The following is a 24521-nucleotide window of genomic DNA, read 5'->3' on the forward strand; positions in this document are numbered from 1 at the left end:
CTGTTTCACTCAGAAATGAGTAGTTGCATTGTTTCTTAGGTAATCCAAATCTTCCCCTTTCTGAGGTGTATTTCTATTCAAGCTTTATGCTGTTAGAGGATTTCTTGAACTGGGCTTCAGAAGGGTGCTCCCTACCTTTGTCCCCCTCAAGTCTGAGGGAAATCGGTTGTTAGACCCTTCCTGATAATGTCTGCTCTCACTGTAGCAGGTATGGAAGACCAAAAGGGTCCGTTCGGTTTGTGGTGAAATTAACCGAAGTTAAATTTCTGCATCCTTCCCGGGAAGCACATAGCTCTCTGCAGACGGGGCTGTGGGACTAATTCTGATTACAAAACCTTGCTAGCTGAAAACATCAGATAATAATTAAAAAATAAAGAAGTCACTAACTGGTCAGTAGTCAAATGCAGATTTAGGAGGAGAGAAAAGACTTTTGGGGAAGTAACTTTAGCTTTCCTAATCAGAACAACTTCATCTCAGGAGTTGTTGGACTGGTGAGCTGCTGCCAGAAGAGGCAGTCATGCTACTTCCCCTGTGCTCTGCTGTGTGCTCCTGCCCTCCTGTGCATTGGATACAAGACCTGTGCAAGGACAGCGTGAGTTGGTGCAGCTGGATTGTCTGGCAGAACACTAATCCTGTCAGTAAACCAAAAAATCTGTCAGGGCCGATCCATTTTGTCATAGTCAAAATGGGATGTGAGGGTGTTTTCTTTTTTTTTTTTTTTTTTTTTTTTTTTTGTTTAAGATGAGGTACCTCTGTCAAAGGTTGTTAACATATGTAGGATGTAAGTACCTTCGATACTTTGTCAAAACACACACACCACTTCACTATCCTTCAAATGTAGTGAGGTGTCGTGCAGATTTGAGAAAGTACTTCACAGGTGTTCTGAAGCACCGAATAGCCTATGTAGTGTAGGTATCTTTTACTACACGCAGAATCCCTGCCATCAAGTAGTTAGGTAGACAGTTGTAATTATAAAGTAGTATTTTAGTTTGTGAGACTGTTAGACTTCCACGAGGCTGAAATATCTGCACATTTTCTGTTGGCTAAAGAAGCATTGAGTTATGTGCTCTACTGTAGAAACATTTCAAAATAGCCATGACGTGAACTGTCAGAATAAAGGATGCTTGTGCATCTTTCTTCTTGAACCTGTACTGATGCTGCTGCCTATCAACCCTGGGAACTTCAATCTACCTTTGTGCTAGTGCCATTTATTTATTTCTTTATTTTATGTGTATATAGTTTTACTGTGATATTGCCATTGAAACACAGGAAGGTTTGGGGCACGGATATATTTTTTATATACACAATATCTTAACTGCTGTTCTTAGTTCTATCAGCGTGCTTGTTAACTAATTTGAACAGATGATCAAACTATAAGTATGGAATGTAAGCTTAGTATTTCATGTTTTGTACTTCTGCTGCGACCCAAAAGAACTAAAATCATAGCACCGAGGACCGAATTGTACTGTGGTCATTTTGAACCCTGAGCTGTGCTGTCCTGCCGCTCCGTAGTGAGACAGAGGTGCGCTGTCCCACCGGCCTGAAGAGACAAGTCTGGGCAGAAGATAAACCAGGAACCAGAAGTAGAGAAATTCTCACAACCTTATCGTACGCATATTTTGGATATTCATCTTCTAGCTTTTCGAGACTGTTAATTCAAAGTAGTTCAGCTTTTTACCTCAGTGTATTAAGTTCCAGGTGCCTCATTTGACCAAACTGAAAATGTCACTGATAGTTTCTGATCCCTGTTCTCCTTCCTGGGATAGCTCAATGCCTCCTGACAGATAGTGTAAGGTTTGTGGGGTAGGCTTTGGGAGATAATAGAAACAGAAGAGAAGTCAGTGTGAGTCCAGCTCAACATCCCCCTGGGTTTGTGTTCAGTTTGTCAGTACTTGAGACCAGTCCCTAGGGAAAAGTACGGGAACAGTGGGTGAACAAGAAGTTTAATCTATAGTAAGATCTTCACGCTCTTTGGAATGATTTAATGTAGTGTGTTTCATCTTACACTTCAGATAATTTTCACTCAGAAACCTTTGGCAAGGCATCCACTCACAGTGCATCCACATAGCTAGTGCTTCCGCATCCTCCACTTCACTTTGTATTCCAGGCAACGTTTAGCACCCGCTTCTCTGCCTAGCCTTATGAAAATTCAGGTACAACATCGGTTTTATGGTTCATCTTAACCACCAGCTTGTGTATTGGTGGTGAAACATGCTGGCAGTAAGAGGCAGTGTAGTGCAGCTCGTTACAAGCTTGCGTGCTGCTGGAGGTGCCTACTACAAATGCTCAGCGTCTAACAGAATTTAACGACAGGCAAAGGTGGGAAGGCTGTTTCACTCAGAAATGAGTAGTTGCATTGTTTCTTAGGTAATCCAAATCTTCCCCTTTCTGAGGTGTATTTCTATTCAAGCTTTATGCTGTTAGAGGATTTCTTGAACTGGGCTTCAGAAGGGTGCTCCCTACCTTTGTCCCCCTCAAGTCTGAGGGAAATCGGTTGTTAGACCCTTCCTGATAATGTCTGCTCTCACTGTAGCAGGTATGGAAGACCAAAAGGGTCCGTTCGGTTTGTGGTGAAATTAACCAAAGTTAAATTTCTGCATCCTTCCCGGGAAGCACATAGCTCTCTGCAGACGGGGCTGTGGGACTAATTCTGATTACAAAACCTTGCTAGCTGAAAACATCAGATAATAATTAAAAAATAAAGAAGTCACTAACTGGTCAGTAGTCAAATGCAGATTTAGGAGGAGAAAAAAGACTTTTGGGGAAGTAACTTTAGCTTTCCTAATCAGAACAACTTCATCTCAGGAGTTGTTGGACTGGTGAGCTGCTGCCAGAAGAGGCAGTCATGCTACTTCCCCTGTGCTCTGCTGTGTGCTCCTGCCCTCCTGTGCATTGGATACAAGACCTGTGCAAGGACAGCGTGAGTTGGTGCAGCTGGATTGTCTGGCAGAACACTAATCCTGTCAGTAAACCAAAAAATCTGTCAGGGCCGATCCATTTTGTCATAGTCAAAATGGGATGTGAGGGTGTTTTCTTTTTTTTTTTTTTTTTTTTTTTTTTTTGTTTAAGATGAGGTACCTCTGTCAAAGGTTGTTAACATATGTAGGATGTAAGTACCTTCGATACTTTGTCAAAACACACACACCACTTCACTATCCTTCAAATGTAGTGAGGTGTCGTGCAGATTTGAGAAAGTACTTCACAGGTGTTCTGAAGCACCGAATAGCCTATGTAGTGTAGGTATCTTTTACTACACGCAGAATCCCTGCCATCAAGTAGTTAGGTAGACAGTTGTAATTATAAAGTAGTATTTTAGTTTGTGAGACTGTTAGACTTCCACGAGGCTGAAATATCTGCACATTTTCTGTTGGCTAAAGAAGCATTGAGTTATGTGCTCTACTGTAGAAACATTTCAAAATAGCCATGACGTGAACTGTCAGAATAAAGGATGCTTGTGCATCTTTCTTCTTGAACCTGTACTGATGCTGCTGCCTATCAACCCTGGGAACTTCAATCTACCTTTGTGCTAGTGCCATTTATTTATTTCTTTATTTTATGTGTATATAGTTTTACTGTGATATTGCCATTGAAACACAGGAAGGTTTGGGGCACGGATATATTTTTTATATACACAATATCTTAACTGCTGTTCTTAGTTCTATCAGCGTGCTTGTTAACTAATTTGAACAGATGATCAAACTATAAGTATGGAATGTAAGCTTAGTATTTCATGTTTTGTACTTCTGCTGCGACCCAAAAGAACTAAAATCATAGCACCGAGGACCGAATTGTACTGTGGTCATTTTGAACCCTGAGCTGTGCTGTCCTGCCGCTCCGTAGTGAGACAGAGGTGCGCTGTCCCACCGGCCTGAAGAGACAAGTCTGGGCAGAAGATAAACCAGGAACCAGAAGTAGAGAAATTCTCACAACCTTATCGTACGCATATTTTGGATATTCATCTTCTAGCTTTTCGAGACTGTTAATTCAAAGTAGTTCAGCTTTTTACCTCAGTGTATTAAGTTCCAGGTGCCTCATTTGACCAAACTGAAAATGTCACTGATAGTTTCTGATCCCTGTTCTCCTTCCTGGGATAGCTCAATGCCTCCTGACAGATAGTGTAAGGTTTGTGGGGTAGGCTTTGGGAGATAATAGAAACAGAAGAGAAGTCAGTGTGAGTCCAGCTCAACATCCCCCTGGGTTTGTGTTCAGTTTGTCAGTACTTGAGACCAGTCCCTAGGGAAAAGTACGGGAACAGTGGGTGAACAAGAAGTTTAATCTATAGTAAGATCTTCACGCTCTTTGGAATGATTTAATGTAGTGTGTTTCATCTTACACTTCAGATAATTTTCACTCAGAAACCTTTGGCAAGGCATCCACTCACAGTGGATCCACATAGCTAGTGCTTCCGCATCCTCCACTTCACTTTGTATTCCAGGCAACGTTTAGCACCCGCTTCTCTGCCTAGCCTTATGAAAATTCAGGTACAGCATCGGTTTTATGGTTCATCTTAACCACCAGCTTGTGTATTGGTGGTGAAACATGCTGGCAGTAAGAGGCAGTGTAGTGCAGCTCGTTACAAGCTTGCGTGCTGCTGGAGGTGCCTACTACAAATGCTCAGCGTCTAACAGAATTTAACGACAGGCAAAGGTGGGAAGGCTGTTTCACTCAGAAATGAGTAGTTGCATTGTTTCTTAGGTAATCCAAATCTTCCCCTTTCTGAGGTGTATTTCTATTCAAGCTTTATGCTGTTAGAGGATTTCTTGAACTGGGCTTCAGAAGGGTGCTCCCTACCTTTGTCCCCCTCAAGTCTGAGGGAAATCGGTTGTTAGACCCTTCCTGATAATGTCTGCTCTCACTGTAGCAGGTATGGAAGACCAAAAGGGTCCGTTCGGTTTGTGGTGAAATTAACCAAAGTTAAATTTCTGCATCCTTCCCGGGAAGCACATAGCTCTCTGCAGACGGGGCTGTGGGACTAATTCTGATTACAAAACCTTGCTAGCTGAAAACATCAGATAATAATTAAAAAATAAAGAAGTCACTAACTGGTCAGTAGTCAAATGCAGATTTAGGAGGAGAGAAAAGACTTTTGGGGAAGTAACTTTAGCTTTCCTAATCAGAACAACTTCATCTCAGGAGTTGTTGGACTGGTGAGCTGCTGCCAGAAGAGGCAGTCATGCTACTTCCCCTGTGCTCTGCTGTGTGCTCCTGCCCTCCTGTGCATTGGATACAAGACCTGTGCAAGGACAGCGTGAGTTGGTGCAGCTGGATTGTCTGGCAGAACACTAATCCTGTCAGTAAACCAAAAAATCTGTCAGGGCCGATCCATTTTGTCATAGTCAAAATGGGATGTGAGGGTGTTTTCTTTTTTTTTTTTTTTTTTTTTTATTTAAGATGAGGTACCTCTGTCAAAGGTTGTTAACATATGTAGGATGTAAGTACCTTCGATACTTTGTCAAAACACACACACCACTTCACTATCCTTCAAATGTAGTGAGGTGTCGTGCAGATTTGAGAAAGTACTTCACAGGTGTTCTGAAGCACCGAATAGCCTATGTAGTGTAGGTATCTTTTACTACACGCAGAATCCCTGCCATCAAGTAGTTAGGTAGACAGTTGTAATTATAAAGTAGTATTTTAGTTTGTGAGACTGTTAGACTTCCATGAGGCTGAAATATCTGCACATTTTCTGTTGGCTAAAGAAGCATTGAGTTATGTGCTCTACTGTAGAAACATTTCAAAATAGCCATGACGTGAACTGTCAGAATAAAGGATGCTTGTGCATCTTTCTTCTTGAACCTGTACTGATGCTGCTGCCTATCAACCCTGGGAACTTCAATCTACCTTTGTGCTAGTGCCATTTATTTATTTCTTTATTTTATGTGTATATAGTTTTACTGTGATATTGCCATTGAAACACAGGAAGGTTTGGGGCACGGATATATTTTTTATATACACAATATCTTAACTGCTGTTCTTAGTTCTATCAGCGTGCTTGTTAACTAATTTGAACAGATGATCAAACTATAAGTATGGAATGTAAGCTTAGTATTTCATGTTTTGTACTTCTGCTGCGACCCAAAAGAACTAAAATCATAGCACCGAGGACCGAATTGTACTGTGGTCATTTTGAACCCTGAGCTGTGCTGTCCTGCCGCTCCGTAGTGAGACAGAGGTGCGCTGTCCCACCGGCCTGAAGAGACAAGTCTGGGCAGAAGATAAACCAGGAACCAGAAGTAGAGAAATTCTCACAACCTTATCGTACGCATATTTTGGATATTCATCTTCTAGCTTTTCGAGACTGTTAATTCAAAGTAGTTCAGCTTTTTACCTCAGTGTATTAAGTTCCAGGTGCCTCATTTGACCAAACTGAAAATGTCACTGATAGTTTCTGATCCCTGTTCTCCTTCCTGGGATAGCTCAATGCCTCCTGACAGATAGTGTAAGGTTTGTGGGGTAGGCTTTGGGAGATAATAGAAACAGAAGAGAAGTCAGTGTGAGTCCAGCTCAACATCCCCCTGGGTTTGTGTTCAGTTTGTCAGTACTTGAGACCAGTCCCTAGGGAAAAGTACGGGAACAGTGGGTGAACAAGAAGTTTAATCTATAGTAAGATCTTCACGCTCTTTGGAATGATTTAATGTAGTGTGTTTCATCTTACACTTCAGATAATTTTCACTCAGAAACCTTTGGCAAGGCATCCACTCACAGTGGATCCACATAGCTAGTGCTTCCGCATCCTCCACTTCACTTTGTATTCCAGGCAACGTTTAGCACCCGCTTCTCTGCCTAGCCTTATGAAAATTCAGGTACAGCATCGGTTTTATGGTTCATCTTAACCACCAGCTTGTGTATTGGTGGTGAAACATGCTGGCAGTAAGAGGCAGTGTAGTGCAGCTCGTTACAAGCTTGCGTGCTGCTGGAGGTGCCTACTACAAATGCTCAGCGTCTAACAGAATTTAACGACAGGCAAAGGTGGGAAGGCTGTTTCACTCAGAAATGAGTAGTTGCATTGTTTCTTAGGTAATCCAAATCTTCCCCTTTCTGAGGTGTATTTCTATTCAAGCTTTATGCTGTTAGAGGATTTCTTGAACTGGGCTTCAGAAGGGTGCTCCCTACCTTTGTCCCCCTCAAGTCTGAGGGAAATCGGTTGTTAGACCCTTCCTGATAATGTCTGCTCTCACTGTAGCAGGTATGGAAGACCAAAAGGGTCCGTTCGGTTTGTGGTGAAATTAACCAAAGTTAAATTTCTGCATCCTTCCCGGGAAGCACATAGCTCTCTGCAGACGGGGCTGTGGGACTAATTCTGATTACAAAACCTTGCTAGCTGAAAACATCAGATAATAATTAAAAAATAAAGAAGTCACTAACTGGTCAGTAGTCAAATGCAGATTTAGGAGGAGAGAAAAGACTTTTGGGGAAGTAACTTTAGCTTTCCTAATCAGAACAACTTCATCTCAGGAGTTGTTTCTTGGTTTCCCTCGGAACCTTTGCGCTGTCACAATGAATGTGTCACGGTAACTCTGCCCACGGCAACTCTGATCTGTAAACGATGCTTCTGGCAAACTGAAGTGGAGCACATTGCGTTTGCTGGTTGGAGAATGTGTTTTGGCTTATTATGTTTTGCTGAATTGTTCCTGTCAGTGCCAAAATGTGGACAGGTGAAATGCAACCTACAGAAATGCTTGTTTTTAAAGTCCTGTGCAATTATAACTTCAGTATATGGAGCCTTCGCTTGTAATTTGTAAATTTTCTTGTGCATTATGTGTATTGTCAATATATTGATGTTAGAAAAAACATTAAATGGCAGTTTTGGATATTGTGAATGGAATAGTTGGTGGGAATTAAATAGCCGCAGTTTGAGCAGTGGTTTTAATATTCAATTATTAAATATTATAGTATTAAATCTAGAGTTGAACTGGGAAGTAAATGAGAAGATCTGATAGTTTATAGCGACAGTGTGATACTCATACTAGCAACCAAATGGCTTGAATGTACGTTTAAAATTTTAAGCAATTGATTTGTTGTTTAACTTGACTCTCTTTGCTTGCTCCTTAAAGTAGAAAGTTTGGAGTGAGGATTTCTGCTTAAATGTGAGATATGGGTTGTGTTGCTTTTTTTTTTAAAGACTTTGTGAAAATGTGTTTTTTTTTTTTGTTTGTTTGTTTGTTTGTTTGTTTGTTTTTGTTTTGTTTTTGAAGCTTAATCATGAAGTCCAACTCAGGAATCTTTGAAGGTGGTGTCTTTTTTTTTTTTCAAATTTCTTGCATAGCTTGTGACTAAGATTTTCAACCTTTACAACCAAAATGCAACTCTTTTAAACTCTTCAGACAGTCTCTGAGAAGTGCTCTCTGCAGGATCAAAGGCAAATTTCTTCTTAAAAAAGTCAACTTTTACACATTTTTTAAAAAGGCTTTTAAAAAGGCTTTAAAAATGAATGGCTTAAATTATATACTTGGTAGTTCTCCAGAGGTATTTCACAGACTTCCTTATAGATTGACAGCTGGTCTTCATAAACAGGAAGTTACAATGTTAAGTATTTAATACTGCATTTTCTTCTTTGTTTTAACAGCTCAAAAGGAAGAGAAGAGAAAGAAAGATAAAGCGACAGAGTTTATAGGGGCATCAAAGAAAGCTATTGCTTCAGCATCTATGGTGGAGAAACATGCATCTTCCCTCACTAAAAATCTTCCAACAAAGAAGTCCCCTTCCAATTCTAGCACATCACTAATGAAGCAGACACTGAAACCTGCTGGGAGTTTCAAAGGTGTAATTCCCAAGAAACCATGGCCTTCAACAGGCGGCGTTCCTTCAAAACAAGCAGCTTTTTCTCATGACTCGCCAGTTTCCAAAAAACCAGCTGCATCCAGTTTGGCTGGAGGACTCAAAAGGCCTTCGCTGTCTTCCGTTTCTACTGCATCTGGAAGTAGTCAAGCAAAAACACAAGCTAGCCCTATCCAGTCGCAGCCCAACTCACAGATTCGACAAAATATTCGTCAGTCCCTAAAAGAAATTTTATGGAAGAGGTGGGTGGGAATTCAAAGCACTTATTTTATATAGGAAGCTACAACTAGAAGCAAAGGGTTAGCCTGCAGAGCTTTGTTTCTTTCTTGCTAAGTGATACTAAGGGATTTAATTTGTGCTAGAAATTACTACAAGTATTTTTAGCATTAGAGCTTTATTAAAAATAAAAAATCTGATGTCAAATAATTGGGCATGTGAAAAAGCCTTTAAAAAAACGTCACTATCCCATTTGTAGTGAGAGACAATGACAGTTGAAGAATTAAATCACAACATAGAAATGTTTATAATGCAGGTGACCTGAAGCTGATATCTGGCAATGGTGGTGTTTGGAGATGTAGGGGTTGTACGAAGCATAGTGTAGGGCTTGCTGAGGCAGAGGTTCCTTCTTCTCCCAAAGTTAGCAACTGTATTTCATTTTTTTTTTTTTTTTTTTTAAAAAAAAAAAAGCTGAAACATTGTCCCACAAATATTAAAGCTCTTGTCAGCTGTCAAGGCTTAGGCCACTGTGCTCTGGTAGTGTCTCTGAAGTAGAAATGCTGTTCACAGTGGAGGGTCTAAGATTAAAACTGAAGTGTTTTAGCTCCCTCAGTAGCTCCTGACAAAAAAACAACAACAAAAAACTAATTACAGTGTCATGAGTAGGAGTATTTGTAAGGACTGACCTGACTTGAGTTCATTAAGGCTGTCTTCCGTGGTCTTCTGTAGACAGTAGCAAAAGGTTGCCATAGTTGACATTTTGAGGTCCTGAGATAGACTTTGGCTTTGAAATGTGTTTTAAGGAAGTCCTCACTGAGTGAATAAAAGCGTGGTTAACTCCTTCCTCTGAAAATTTAGCTTTTATGAATGCTGCCTGAAGAATTCGTGCCTAACGTAAATGCGCATACCCTTTCTTGTTTTTAACAGAGTCAATGATAGTGATGATCTGGTCATGACAGAAAGTGAAGTAGGGAAAGTAGCACTCAATATTGAAAAGGAGATGTTTAATTTGTTTCAAGTTACGGACAACCGATACAAGAGTAAATACCGTAGCATCATGTTCAATCTCAAGGACCCAAAAAATCAGGTTTGGAATTTACTTATACAGTAAACGTACTGAAATATATTCTGTTTTTTAAATAATACATCAAAATCTATCCTCAATATGTAGTTTCAAGAGAGAGACTTATGAATTATGCTACAAAAAATTGTTTTAAAGCCATTCAAATATTAAATAATCCAGTTGGAATGGAAGTCCAGTTGGATCGCGTGTATTTATTAAGATTGGCCTTTGTAGTGAAATATTTGTTTATTGAGTGGCATTCTTAGGAAAAAAAAAATGTTTTCTTCTGTGACGTTCTGTAGTTTGTATGGGATACTACTTGTGTACATGATAATTTATCTTTTAAAGGAAAAAGAAGCTGGTGCAGATGGAAATAGTGACTAGACAACGTAATTTTTTAAAAAAAAATCTACTATAGATAAGAAACGGGAGTGGCAGTTCATCTCTCGAAATTCCTGTTCAGTAGAATTGATAGTATATTTTATGGTAATATGGAAAATTCATACTTCATGATGATTTCATCATTAGTTTCTGGTTACTGCACCATTCTAAGTTTTCTTAAGATTAACTTGCATTTTTAATAGGGAATTAAGAAACCTGAAAGGGTTTTGACAGTTCAGCACTGCAAAACATGTTAGTTGCTTAAGCTATTCAGCATGGCAACAAAGTGTGGTTTGTTTTTTTTAGGGACTTTTTCATCGTGTTCTTCTTGAAGAAATCTCACTGTCAAAACTAGTGAGAATGAAACCCGAAGAACTTTCATCTAAAGAACTGTCTGTATGGAAAGAGAAACCAGCCAAAGCGGTAAGCAATACAATTCTCCAGTGTGTCCTTAGATATAAACTAACAGTAACTTCACCAGCCCTTACCACCCATAATTAATATATGGTTTTCTTCCTAATGAAATATGAATAACGTAAGCTGTTTCTCTTCCACTAGCCAACTGATAAGAAAATACAAAATAAAATTATAAAATCAGTATGCAGACTTCTTACTAAAGTGTTTTTGTTTCTCTCAGATGTTAGAGTCAAGAACCAAATCACACGAGATCAAGAAAGCAGCTGTAAAACGGGAACAAGTGCCAGATGTAAATATGGAAGATTCTCCCCCGGTGTCTGATTCTAAGTATTAGCTATTGCTTTAGCGTGGAGGTGCCAAGGGAGATAAATGCTAACTAGAGCCTCAAATTTTGTATCAGAAATGCAGGTTGTTTCAATGAGCTGTGAGAATATCACCTAGTAGGTGTGCTATGAGCATTTTCCTTTTGGTTTGAAGGAATGCAACAGCCTAGTATCAGGCATATATATAAGCATGTGCTTCTAAAATATCAGATGATGCGTGTTTTTCAGACCTTTGTCTCAGTTTACAGCAAAATCTTAGCCAATTGTTTCCCCCCCAAAAAATGTAATCAGTATTACAATTCCGTATTCTCAGGAAGCAGTTAATGTGATAGTATCTACTTCAGAATTACATGAAATGAAATGAGGACAAATACTATTTGAGAACTCTGTTTGACATGATATTCTTGAACAAATGACAAAAGGGGAAGAATATTTCAAAATTCTATCTTTTTATAAGTGCTGCTCAGAGCAGTAGTTCTGCACAGCCCTTAATATCTTTTTAAAGAACTGGAATTAACGGTTTCAAAAGTATTTTTTTATGATTGAATTTAGCAATCAACCAGAATGTTTTCTGTGTTTGTTCACTTCCAGGAGAAGCAGAAGTCAACCCGAACTGTACAAAATGTAAATAGTGCTCCTTCTCTAGATGTTTTTAGCAGTGTGTTGAAGGATACAACAAATCAACATCGAGCCCATCTTTTTGACCTGAACTGCAAAATCTGTACAGGTATCTACTGTGTTGACTTTGTCTGAAGTAAAAGAATTGTTAAGAGCATTGCTTACTTACTTGTTTTTCTCTTCAGACCTTTTCATTGTTAAAAAGTAATCAAAAACACTTTAAAATTAATTTTGTAGGTCAGATTTCAGCATCTGAAGATGAACTACCACCGAAGAAGATAAAATTAATGGCTTCTGCTAAAAAAGCAGAGTCAAAATCTAAACCAGAAGTTCAGCCAAAATATGAAAGTTCTGCACCATCAGCAGCAGCGGAGCCTGCTAAAGAGGCAGCCTCTGAAAACACAGAGGAAACCGAAGTTGGACCTGCAGCAGAAGCAGTTTCCCAGTCAAGCTTAGAAAGAACTTACATTCCTACAACCCAAGGCCATAACAACACAGATTCTTCATCTGAAGAACCTTCGACTTTTCCTGCCTCTTGCACTGGTGCAGTTGTCACAACTGTAACAGTTTCTGGCCGAGACTCTAGAACAGCAATGAGCGGCTCCTCTGGTACTACGAGGACAGCCCTGCGCTCTGGTACTGCATCTGATAAAGTTTCAACAGGGGAGACAAAGCAGGAAATGTCAAAACCAGTTATGACTGTCCCCAAATCAATATTGACAAAACCATCATCCTCACCAGATCCAAGATACTTAGCTGTTCATCAGTCACCCAATATCAGGTGTGTATATTTAATAGTAAGCTAAGCCACTGAATCTTTAGTCTCGCTATGTTCAGTTTGTTTGTCCCCCTTTGCTTCTTACCCTCCCCTACCAATAATCAAAAGGCATGTTCAACTTTAAATCCGATTACCTGAACTTTAAATTTTTAATTCATCATCTCCTTGTTTACCTTCTCTAGTTGGTAAAATTTTCTGAGCATCGTTAGATATTGACAGTAAAAATTCTTCAATGTGTTGAAGAATTAAAACTTGCAAGATATTTGAAGAAATAAAACTTGCAAGATATTTGACTTTAAATCTGCACGTGCATTCAAATATATTAAGTGTTTGTGAGGGTTGGTTTAAAGCTGCTCCAGACTTTCATCCTATATTGGATGAAAGTGGAAAACATTAACAAAGCACTTACTAAGGCTTCTGTTACTTTATTTTAAAAAAAAGCAAGTAATTGATCAATAAAAGGTGGGAAGAAAAGAAGAAGAAGGAAGCATTCTTACTGTGCTCTATAACGTTTCTCTTTTGGATTTGTTTTGCAGTGTTGCCGAGCCACGCTCACCTCAAGGCAGCGATACTTCTCTCTTCCTCTCTCGCCTCAACACCATTTGGAAAGGATTTATTAATATGCAGAGTGTGGGCAAATTTGTCACTAAAGCATATCCTGTCTCCGGGTGCTTTGATTATTTTAGTGAGGTTAGCACTGACACGTTTATGCGTTTAGATTATATTGCAGTTCCTGTTGTTAGAAAGGCTGGGGTCACTGCGTATGTTGTTATATTGGAAGTGTAACAAAAAAAAAAAATTGCATCCCTTTAGTAATCTCCTTTAGTAATAGGAACAGTAGCCCGAGGCGGGGGGAAGGAGAGAGAGCCTTTTAAAAAAAATTCCTCACATATTTGTGAAGAATTCTCACGTCTGTTAATATGTTTATATATATGTTAGTATCTAACATAGAATAATAGCTTGATTTCAAGATCAGTTTTTGACGAGAAGTTCTAGAGCAAGTGTTTTGAAATAGATGCCTTGTTCTGCTCACAAACAGATGGATCACTGATGTGATCTGTTAGAAAAGTTTGGCCATTTATTAAAAATATCATCCTTTGATTAACTTTGATGCAACTGCTTTTATATTTTGGGAGGGTGTACATTCAACTAATTAGGTAGTATGACAGCTTGTGATGAAACAACTGAGCAGTTATTTAACTTCTCTGAAGAAGTGTATTTGTTGTGACTGGGGGTTTCAGGCGTGTGGTTTAGGTCTTTTCTTAGGAGGGTTGGTGGCTCTCTTGTTGCTTTTGCTAAAATAGGTTTCATGTCATCATGACAGGAAGCTAACTAGAATTCATATGGGTGCAAAAATTTCAGATAAATTGAAAGTGTAGGTAAAAGCTATACTACATATAACAGGTTCCCTGTAAAAGCAAAGCTAACAAATATAATCGGCTGATAGGCATACAAAAGTATTTGACCTTCCACTGCTATCTTCGTCAGGCAGTGCTTTTTCTGTTTTGTGTGTACTGCCAGCCTTCCAGTAATATGCCATAATGAACGCCTTGCATTTTGGAAATAGCCCATCTGAAATTAGGAATGTATATGTGCAAGTTTAGTAAAATATAGTACTGCATTATCGCCTAAGCTACTGGGATGGGGCAATCTGTGCTGGTTCGAAACTGTAGCCTCTCTTTCCTTTTCTTATATGACCATGTAATGCTTCTTGTTTAGGATTTACCAGACACGATTCATATTGGTGGGAGGATCTCACCGAAGATGGTCTGGGATTATGTTGGCAAACTCAAATATTCACTTTCTAAGGTATTTACTTAAAATCCTTTGGAAAACCAGGAAGAAATATACAGCAGCTTTTAATAGAATTTCCTTTTTACTAATTTATATTGATGTTGATCATACCTAGAAAACTACTGCTACCACTTATTCCATTGAAATTTTTGATTTATTGAAGAAACTGGTTTGCCTGTTGAGCTGCCAATCATCTTTTCCCTGTGTAGTAGTTAAACATTCATACAACCTATTGTTTTTTAATGATTGAATATAAACCATCTATTTATTCAGTTACTGAAGATAGAAATTCAATTTTAAAAGACGAGGAAATTATTAGTAAGTGTATGTAATAAGTTTTACTACTTAAACCCTTATGGATTTAGTAAAAATGAAGCACAGCATGCAAACATAATCTAAGAATTTTCCATTTCTTTCATAATTATTTGAATATTCTGAACCTAAAGAGGTGTAGCTTGATGTGAGATACGTAAATAGTTGGTATTTCTGAAAATGGCAAAATTAATTCTGGTTTAATATTACCGATTGAATGACAGTATTTTCTTAAATCTTGAGTATTGTGTTGGAAAACAATAGTTGAGTACTTTTACGATTTTATTTGCTGATATGTTACAGGTTGAATTTTTCCACTTTGATTTTGTATTTCAGAAATTGTGTTTGATTCGTTTCCATCCTGCCACAGAAGAAGAAGAACTTGTCTATATCTCTCTCTACTCCTATTTTAGCAGTCGTGGTCGTTTTGGTGTTGTAACTAATAACAAAAGACATGTCAAGGATCTCTACCTGATCCCACTGAGTTCTAAGGACCCAATTCCTTCCAAACTCTTGCCCTTTGAGGGACCAGGTAAGCACAAAATTTAGGGGAGGTTAACTGCTAGGTAAAATTACAAAACGAGTAAATCAGAGTCCAATTGGTTTTGAATGTTTAATGTAAGCATAATTAAAAAAATATAATTTTATAAAAACATTTTAAAAGTATGCGTATAGGAAAAAATTGCAAAGTCAATCATCTCAAGGTGACATGGTCTGAAACTCACATAGCCTTTCCAACAAGATAAATATCTGCTGTTAGGAGGATTTGTTTCCCCATAAAATGGAGTACATAGAACAGCCACTATATTGAGACAAACAAGCAAACATTACCAGAACATTATACCGACCCTACTTTCAACAACCCATAAATCCACCAAGTTTTAGGTCCCTACAAGCCATGTGCTGTCCCTTAAATCACGTAGGAGACTCTTATCCCACGGAGCAGTCAAGAAATCTGTGAAGACAAAGGTAACGTTTATGGTTTCACTACGTTGTTGTTATCTCATGGTGTGTATTACGCTGTGCATGCAATATGCATGTACACGGGGTCTGAAATATTCTGTGCTACCTGGATCAAGTTCCAGACAAATCCCTGACTTCAGAACATTGGTTTTGCCTGGGAGTAGGCAAATTCCTTTTGCGTAGGTGGCAGACAGTAGGTGGTATAGGTTGGTATATATTACAATCTTCTATTTTTAGTTAGTTATCAGCAGTAATGTATGGCTTGAATTTGCTCCATCTTTGTGCGTTGAACATGGAAACAGAAGAAATGAGAACGAATTCAGACGTGAAACACCTTTATATTACAAAATTTGAAGTCATCTTCATCTGAGGATGGAGGCGGTGCATATGCTTAGCTTCCAAATAAGTACCTTTCTTCATATAGAGTAACAGGTTGAGGAGCTTAAGAGCTACAGGTTACAATGAAGGCAAAACTTCATTGTTGTAAGGATGGTTTGCAAAATACTAAACAGTGCAAAATAATTACACATTAAAACACGTAAGGAGCTGACCTTTCTGACAAGCTGACTGTCCTCTACTACCCAAATACAAGTTTAGGACTAAACTCAATAAAGCATTCTCAGGGCTTATATTCATAAACAGATGTGTGTTCTGCCTGGCCAGGTTTTCACATGTTAATGGCATGCAACTTAAAAAACAATAACAAAAAAGCACCACCAACAAGCAATGTAATGCTAGGAAAATACTCTTCTTTCCTGCATGAAATTGCAAAGGGCGCTTGCTTTGTGTTCTTGGACAAGATTTTTCTCATACACTCTGAGCCTGTCTTATCCATCCCTGAACAGTGCACAGTCTACGTCATTGTTTTCAGGCTACAGCTAAAAAGGCAGGCTTGTTGCTACCTCAAGTCATCATGTAGTCTCTATAAGCTGAATGTAAGCACCTGGTAGTCTTTAATTTACCCAGTTCTTGAAAAGTAGGCAAAAACTATTATTCCTGTTTCATAACCAAAAAACAAGAACATGCAAGTGTTAACACTTGGCACAGGGAGGCAGACAGAGTCCTAAACTGTGGGCTAGATTTTCCAGCCCGAATAAATGAACTACATTCCTTTCTGGACAGTAACATATAAGAATGAGTTTGCCATTGAATTGGCTACGTCTGCAGTCTTCCGCTGTGCTTTTAACCTGCTCTAGGGAAGCATTTAAGTGATCTTCCCCTCCTTGCATTCTTGAGCAAACATAGGCTGTCCTTTTATTAGCGATGATCTCTGTCTCTTACAGGGATTCAGAACAGTTTTTTTATCTTTTTTTACTGTTAATTTTAGATACACAGTCCAATAGATTTTTGAAACCTGCTCGTTTCAATTATTCAGTGTTTGAGATGCATGTTGTGACTAGTTGGATAAATCACAGGTCTCTGCAGAAGAGCAGATAACCAATACGTTAATGACAGAAGAACAGTGAATGCTTATGAGGAGTTTTAGGGTGAACACAGATTTGAGAGATACTCTGCACGGGTCAATGCTGACCAAATGTGGAGTCATTACTCACATGCTGATAAAGAAAAAATGTAAAGCAGTCACTCAGAGTGAATCATACCTAACTATTGAGTCTCTTCAGAGTGTACACAGTCTTCCCAAGTAAGCTGTCTTTTGAGCTATGCCCTGATGTTATGTATTAATGTAATTTCATCTGGGGTAGTAAACTATAGTGATCAGAATTGCTAGGATTGCTTTTAGGCAATGGGTTGAAAGGAGTTTTTAATTGGGTGAATCAAGGATTTTTGATCCTTTCCAAATAATCTTAGATTCACCAAAGATAATTACATGTTTAGTTCCTGTCCTGCCTCCTTTTGTTGTACATCTTGCCGTCCCTGCCCTCTCACAATGGAGTAATTCTGCTCACATTTCTTACTTAGGGAAGGGTCTGTGGCATCAAACTCAATTCTACAACAGTGTTAAAAGTCACCTTGATGGAATGGTGTAAATGTCAGTCCGGTATTTTAGCACAGATTAGAACAGAAATGTAATTATTAAGTTTAACAATGCCGTGTGCTTTCTTTGTAACAGAAAGTGAAGTGTTTGTATTTTGTTGTTGCTGTTTGTTTGTTTGTTTGTTTTAATAGCATTAGTTTTTTTCTCTTTATTTCTGGTTCTTCAATTCCAGTTTAGCCTAATTTCTGTTAATCTAACAGAAAGTTAGATTGCTTGTCCAGGTTTTCTCACTTATCAGTATCTCTGTGTATATAAGGTATTTGCAAAGTATTTTGAAAGGCAATATTTGATTGGGGGGGAAGTGGACAACAATAAGTAGAAAGTAATAATACAAAAATAGGAAAACTTTAATTTTTGAACATTAGAGACATTTGCAAGGACATCTTTCAGTAATCATACCTGTTACTGCAATATTAAAGAATATCAAGGGAAAGAATTAAAATATTTTTTAGTTACTGTATACAAATGTATATAAATAGTAAATAAATATAGATACATATGCTTATGAATTAATGTCACTGCGTGAAATTTAGAAGAACTGTTACTGTTATGACTCTCATAGCTGCCATTATATAAAATGATAAGTTCCTATTGAAAACACAGATAAAAAATAGTAGTTTTTTACATATACAATCTTTGTGTTTCCTTTCAGGTCTGGAGTCTTCACGTCCGAATTTAATTCTTGGATTGGTTATCTGTCAGAAAGGGAAGCGTCTTGCTACTAGCATGGATACAGTCAAAATAGAGGAAAAGCGCAGCCGAATTCAGGTGCAAAAGGGAACAGAAACATCGCTGTACTCTAAGGGGCCAGCAGCTTCTTCACAAGAAAAGAAAACTCCGAAATACACACTGTATTCGGGAGATTCAGCTGTAAGTACAACACCACCTGGATTTCCTCCACCTCCACCCCCACTTCCCGTTCCAGAAACCTCATCAGTTACACCTTCAGTAATACTGTCCTCAATTAAGAGTGGAACCACAAGTACCGTAACGCCACCAGTTTCCGCTACTGCTTCTACAAGTGCTACTGCTACACATTCTTCATCCTCAAAAACTGCCACACCTCTTGAGCACATCCTCCAGATACTTTTTGGTAAAAAGAAGACTTTTGAACCTCTTGCTAAGGAGACTGAAACTGTCCAGTCTTCAAATCAGGAAGCTCAAGCAGCTGTGGATGGAGGTGTGTCAGCTGTTCCTTTGCTAGATCCCATTGTACAACAGTTCGGACAGATGTCAAAAGACAAAGCTATAGAAGATGAGGAGGATGACAGGCCATACGATCCCAAAGAAGAATATGATCCAGAGAAAGCTTTTGAAATGCAGACTGGTGAAAGCAAAAAACTGTATAGTGTGGAGAAGCCCAGTAACACAGCAGAACTAGAGGTTGAGGCCTATGATCCGGAAGACAAAACTATCTTGGAATCTATCTTGGAATCAAAAGTTACTGTTGATGATTTACCTAACAAAATGTATACAGACACTAAAAACACTTCTGTGGAAACACCTGCTTTGTATGTGCCAGATTTATTTGTGCCTTCATCCTTGGTGGAACAGCAAAAAATGTTAGAAGAATTAGACAGACAAATAGAAGAGCAGAAACGACAAATAGAGGAGCAAGAAGAAGCCCTCAGACAACAACGAGCAGCTGTTGGTGTTTCAATGGCTCATTTTTCAGTGTCTGATGCTTTAATGTCACCTCCACCAAAATCTTCCCTACTAAAGACTGAATTGTTCCATCAGGACCAACAGGCTGCGCAAAAAGTAGATTTACCTTCCAATCAGCAAGAACAAGTTTTAAACCAGAGCTGTGACACTCAAGCGAGTTTTCCAAACACTTTGCAGACTTCACTTGGTAAGGAAGATAAAACTTTAATTCCTGCTACTCAGCTTAATTACGGTGGTGATAATTGGGTTTCCAGTGAAAAGGCTCCTGCAGTGCTGCAGGAAGAGGCACCTAATAGCAAATTTGAAAATACTGTTCAAGTTACTTTGGAAAATGTGAGTCAAGCAGTTTCTGCAGAACCTTCTACATCCAAGCCTTTACGTAAAGTGCTGCTTCCGACACCTCCAAGTACGTCTTTTCAGCCTAATTTCTCCACATCTAATGACGGTCAGTCTTTGCAAGATATGCACAAAGTATCCTGGTCAAATGAGGCAAATCCAATGTTTACTTCTCAGGAAAAGGGACCTGGTCACTTTGAACCAGACAGGGGTCTTTCTGCGGTGCAATACGAAGAACAGAGAAACCCTCAGCCTCATCAATTTGTAGAACAAACTGAATCTCCACCAGTTCAGGGTGAGGGTGGACCTCTCCCACAGCACTTTGAGGAGAACCGAGCTGGAGGTCCGTTTCCTTTGTCTGGGCAGAAAGGAGGACCTCCAGCACCACTGATGCTCAACGCACCCGGAGGACCTCATGGACCTAATTTTAGAGGCCCAGCGCCACAGTTCTCAGAAGAGCATGGTTCTCCAAATAACGATGGACAAAGAGGATCTGCCCCTGGAAGATTTGGAAGTCAAAAGGGTCCCATTCCTTCCTTGTTTTCTACACAGCATGGACCACCATCTCTGTTTGGTGATAACAGGGGCCCTGCTCCGTCTTATCACGGTGTTCCAAGAGGAATGTCACCATCTCAGTTTGAAGATCATAGGGAGCCTCACATGGAACAAAGGGAATTCTCAGATTCCCAATATAACGAGATGATCAGGCCTCCGGGACAGTTTGAAGGCCCTGATCAACCTCAGTTCATGGGAAACAGAGGACCTTCGCCTTTTCCTTTTGGAGGTCAAAGGCGACCCCCACCAGCTCAGTTTAAAGGACAGAGAGGAGGTCCGCAGTTCGGAGGGCCTAGAGGTCCAGCCCCTAGTCATTTTGGGGGACCAAGAGGGCCTCACCCAAATCAATTTGAAGGGCAAAGAGGTCCGGCTCCAAACCATATACCCGGCCCACGAGGACTTTTGCCACAGCCATTTGAAGAACGGAGAGGAGGGAGTCCACCACCCAGGTTTGCCAACCAGAGAGGTCCAGCTCCGCTTCAGTTTGGAGGACCAAGAGGAGCCACACCTCCAATGTTTCCAGAACAAAACGAACCTCCCCCTTCCAGATTTCATTTCCAAGGTCAGTCGCCACAAAACATGAAGCCAACCCCAAGACCACTCCTGGACCTTCCCAGTCATCCACCAGGCCACAGAAAGGAGATGTGGGAGGAAGCTGGGCCGTCTGCACCTCTTTCTGGTATTCCTGGGCAAGGGCCTGAGTCAGAAGGACAGTGGTCAGGATCTGACTTCCGAGAAGGCAAAAATCTTGAATTTAGAGGCCAGACATTTGAAGGGAGACAGAGAGAGAGATACGAAGGAGGAAATAAAGACAAGGTTTTAGATCAGCCAGAGCCTCAGCAAGCAGATAATCGACAAAGCAGACCCTTTGAGGAAAGACGAAGGGATCGAGAACATGGCAGACCTTGGGAAAGAGACCGTGGCAGAAACTGGAACAGAGACAGGGACTGGGAGAGACACAGAGACAACACCTACAGGAGACGTGACAGAGAACGATCAAGAAGCAGAGACAGCGATCGTGACAGAGACCGAGACCGGGATCGAAGCAGGGAGAAAGAAAGAGATCGAGACAGAGATCAAGATCGTGAAAGAGGAAAAGATCGGAAAGATCGGAGTCAAAGTAGGGAGATCGGTAAAGAGATGAAGCCAGAAACACCTAAGGAAGGTCAGAAACCAACTGAAGCAGAAGCTTCATCTTCCACTAATCAGTCATAGAACTATAACTGCTGTTATATTTCCCATAGATAATATACAACACTGCAAGGACTGAGTCAATGTCTTCAGTATATACTGTATATTCTCACCTTTACAAAAATGCTGTTGTAAATCTAGCCTTACAAAATGTACTGACAAATTAGCAATTTTTGAACAACTGTGAATGAAAATATTCAGGTAGGTAAAAGGCAAGAACATACTGGACTTTCACTTGCTGCATTTTGTGCATAATGCTTTTCTTATAAAAATTCACAGCGTTACCTGTTCTGAGATTTTGTTTTTTGTACTTGCATCTTTATCTTAAAATTTCCATTTACAGTACAGAAATAGAAAAAGTCTAAGAAGAGCATATTGCTTTTTAAAATTATAAGGTTATGTTTTCCAGTAACTTGAATTGTAATTTTATAAGAGAATTTAATCAAGACCTTAGGAGCCATACCTTTACATCTCAGGTATGTGATATTTTGGTGTCAAAGTTGTTCTTACAGCACACGCTTTAAAAAAGGAGTCAAATATTGCTGTCTTGTTTATTTTACAATGGAAGGGTCATGCGTATTTAGGAGAAGGCTGCAGAAGAACAGTGTTACTGATTATTGGATGGAGGATTTGAAAACGGAATGTTATAAGCTTAAAGTGCACTATCTTCCTTTTTATATACAGGTATTTTGTGTTTTGAAATCCATCTGTTAAGTGTACAACAACGAAACAAACCGTACCTAGTTTTTCATGTGGATGAGGGGTTTTTAATTTCACATTTTTACAAACCTGCAATTAAAGAGTATATAAAAGTAGCACCTTTATAACCAGCAAAAAATTTTAAAAATCAGACATCTATTGGCAAAGAGCTAAGACTACAAATGAATTGGTATACCAAAGGAAAGAAAAAGAAGTTTGTTAAATAAAAGAAGTTTATTAAATGGGCCATTGAATTTATTTCTTCGATTGAAATTAATTATGTGGAGCATTTCTTGGGTTTTCTTTCGGCAGAACTTTGCTGGAAATTTAAGAAATGTCTCCATTTTCCTGTACTTTCCAGTCTAAAAGTGTTTTTCTCCTAAAAAAAAAAAAAAAAAAAAAAAAAATTGTCACTGTTGTCAGACCCTGCTTATGCTGGTAGTGTATATAAGACTGTCCACTGAAAAAGGTATAAAACTGCACTAAGTTTGAAAAGAAGATTGGTAATACTTAATGTGATTCAAGAGGGAAATTTTTCACTGTGAAATACATTACTCTGCTACTTTTCATGTATTCTTCAAGTATGTAACTCTAAAGAATGAAATAAAGAAAACCCTGCTGGTTTACATTTTGACCATGTAAATTACAGCTGCAGAAGTATTTTGATATTTTTATAAAATAGTTTTGCAAATGTAAAATTAGATTCCTATAAACATTTGCATCTTGAAGTCTACATTACAAGTAGCAAGTATGTCATGTATCTCACTACAGATTTTACAGTTCACATTGGTGCGTCTTACAAGTCCTTATACATCGAGGATTTGCTGGTTGAAATGATCGTCTGTATTCTGAACCTGTAGACAAAATGTTAAAATGCAAAGAGGCGGTATTAAATGCAAACATCTACTATGGCGTAAGATTTTTCTTAATGAGATGTTTCTAATTTAAAGACACATAAAAGTATGCAAAAAGCAAGTGTGTTTGTTTAGGTTTACTTGATAGAAATTTCTGTAAATTGTATTTTATATGACAAAACATATCACTGTACATTAAAATATGGGACTTCACAGGTTTTTGTTACTCTAAGTAGAATAAACATCTACAGTGAAACGTTGTCCATTTCTTAAATCTGTACATGTGTATTATTTTCTAACTAGCTTTGCTACTTCTCAACATGCCACCACAAGAGGCTGATGGCACACAAGTTTCATTTCCATCTGTTTAACAAAAGATATTTTACACGATGCCACCACGCCCAACTGATACTTACTTGTAGGTGTTCTGAAAAACATGTGAAAGTCTGTTCTTGTGATTTTTTCTCTCAGTTCTAACACGTGCCCTAATTTATTCGGAAGATTTTGTTGTTTGAGTTACTTTCAGATTTTACACCAAAAAGATCTGGAGAAATGAATAATTAAGTAATTTATTTTGGCTTTGAGCTATGGAAATACTAGATTCCCGGACCTTTCATTGTTGTGAAACAGATGGGTGAAAGTTTTCTTTTTCCTTATAGGAAACACTCTTTTATCACAGATTAGTTTGGAGAATCTGTTCACCATTAAGGAACCGTAAATGCACCTCGCTCATTTTCATGGCATGATGCAGTAATACCACTTGACAACTTCGGAAGACTGGAAAGGGGCTTTTGAGTCGGTTTACATCAGAAAAGTTTTTACACACAGGTGCATTACCAAGGCGTTTACCTCCACCGTACCTGCGTGTAGCAGGCTCCTGCCTCCAGTGCTGCGGAGACGTGCTCCTCGGGGGGGGGGAAAGGCAGAAAGGGAGGAGAGAGCATCCTGCGACAAAGAAACAAAACACACGTGTTAATTTCAAAACATCGTGGCTTTTTTCTCCCACGATTTCCCCTCCTGATGGCTGGTGCGCGGGTGGGCAGCTGAGGCAGCCCCGGGGCCATGTGTGTAGCCCCAGCTGGGGCCGCTGAGCTCCCATACGGCTTTTTTTTTCTTTCTTTCTTTCTTTTTTTTTTTTTTTTAACAATTTTATTTTTATTTTGGCTTTATTTTGGCTTTATTTTTAGGCACCGGGAGCGGCTGAGGCCACACAGCCGCCGAAATGAGCGAGCTTCGTGCTCAGCAGCTGAGCTCTGCTGCATGCTCTGCGGCTGCGGTTCCCTCAGTGAAGGCTTTGACGTTCTCCGACTCGTGTTAGGCGATGCATTCCTGCACCGTTCGCATCGAATGGGGAGGCTTGACGCGGAAAAAAGAAAAAAAAACAAACAATAAACTTAAAACCTTTGCAGCCTTTCCTCCCCTCAGCACTCCTCTGCCTTCCCCTCGCCGTTCCCTCACGGACCGTGCTCTCCACGCCCATCCCGCCGCTTTCTCCACAGCCTAAACTGAAACAAAACGCAAAGCCCTCGAAACCGGGACCAGCAAGGAGGGCTCAGCACCCGTCCCTGCGGGGCTCGGAGCC

General features: G+C 39.4%; 1 protein-coding gene across 1 annotated transcript; it reads left to right on the forward strand.

The window, feature by feature from the left end:
- Positions 1-8559: 8559 nt before the first annotated feature.
- LOC311445934 (death-inducer obliterator 1-like) lies at positions 8560-23213 on the forward strand (the record flags this gene model as incomplete). The annotated part of the gene is made up of 10 exons (XM_084538525.1): positions 8560-9020; positions 9922-10081; positions 10745-10861; positions 11076-11182; positions 11742-11905; positions 12034-12577; positions 13111-13264; positions 14294-14383; positions 15017-15212; positions 18292-23213. Coding segments are annotated over 10 exons (5112 nt in total), but the record flags the coding sequence as incomplete, so codon positions are not given.
- Positions 23214-24521: the final 1308 nt, after the last annotated feature.

Source organism: Aythya ferina, assembly GCF_964211825.1.
Source record: "Aythya ferina genome assembly, chromosome: 16".
NCBI classification, from domain to species: domain Eukaryota; kingdom Metazoa; phylum Chordata; class Aves; order Anseriformes; family Anatidae; genus Aythya; species Aythya ferina.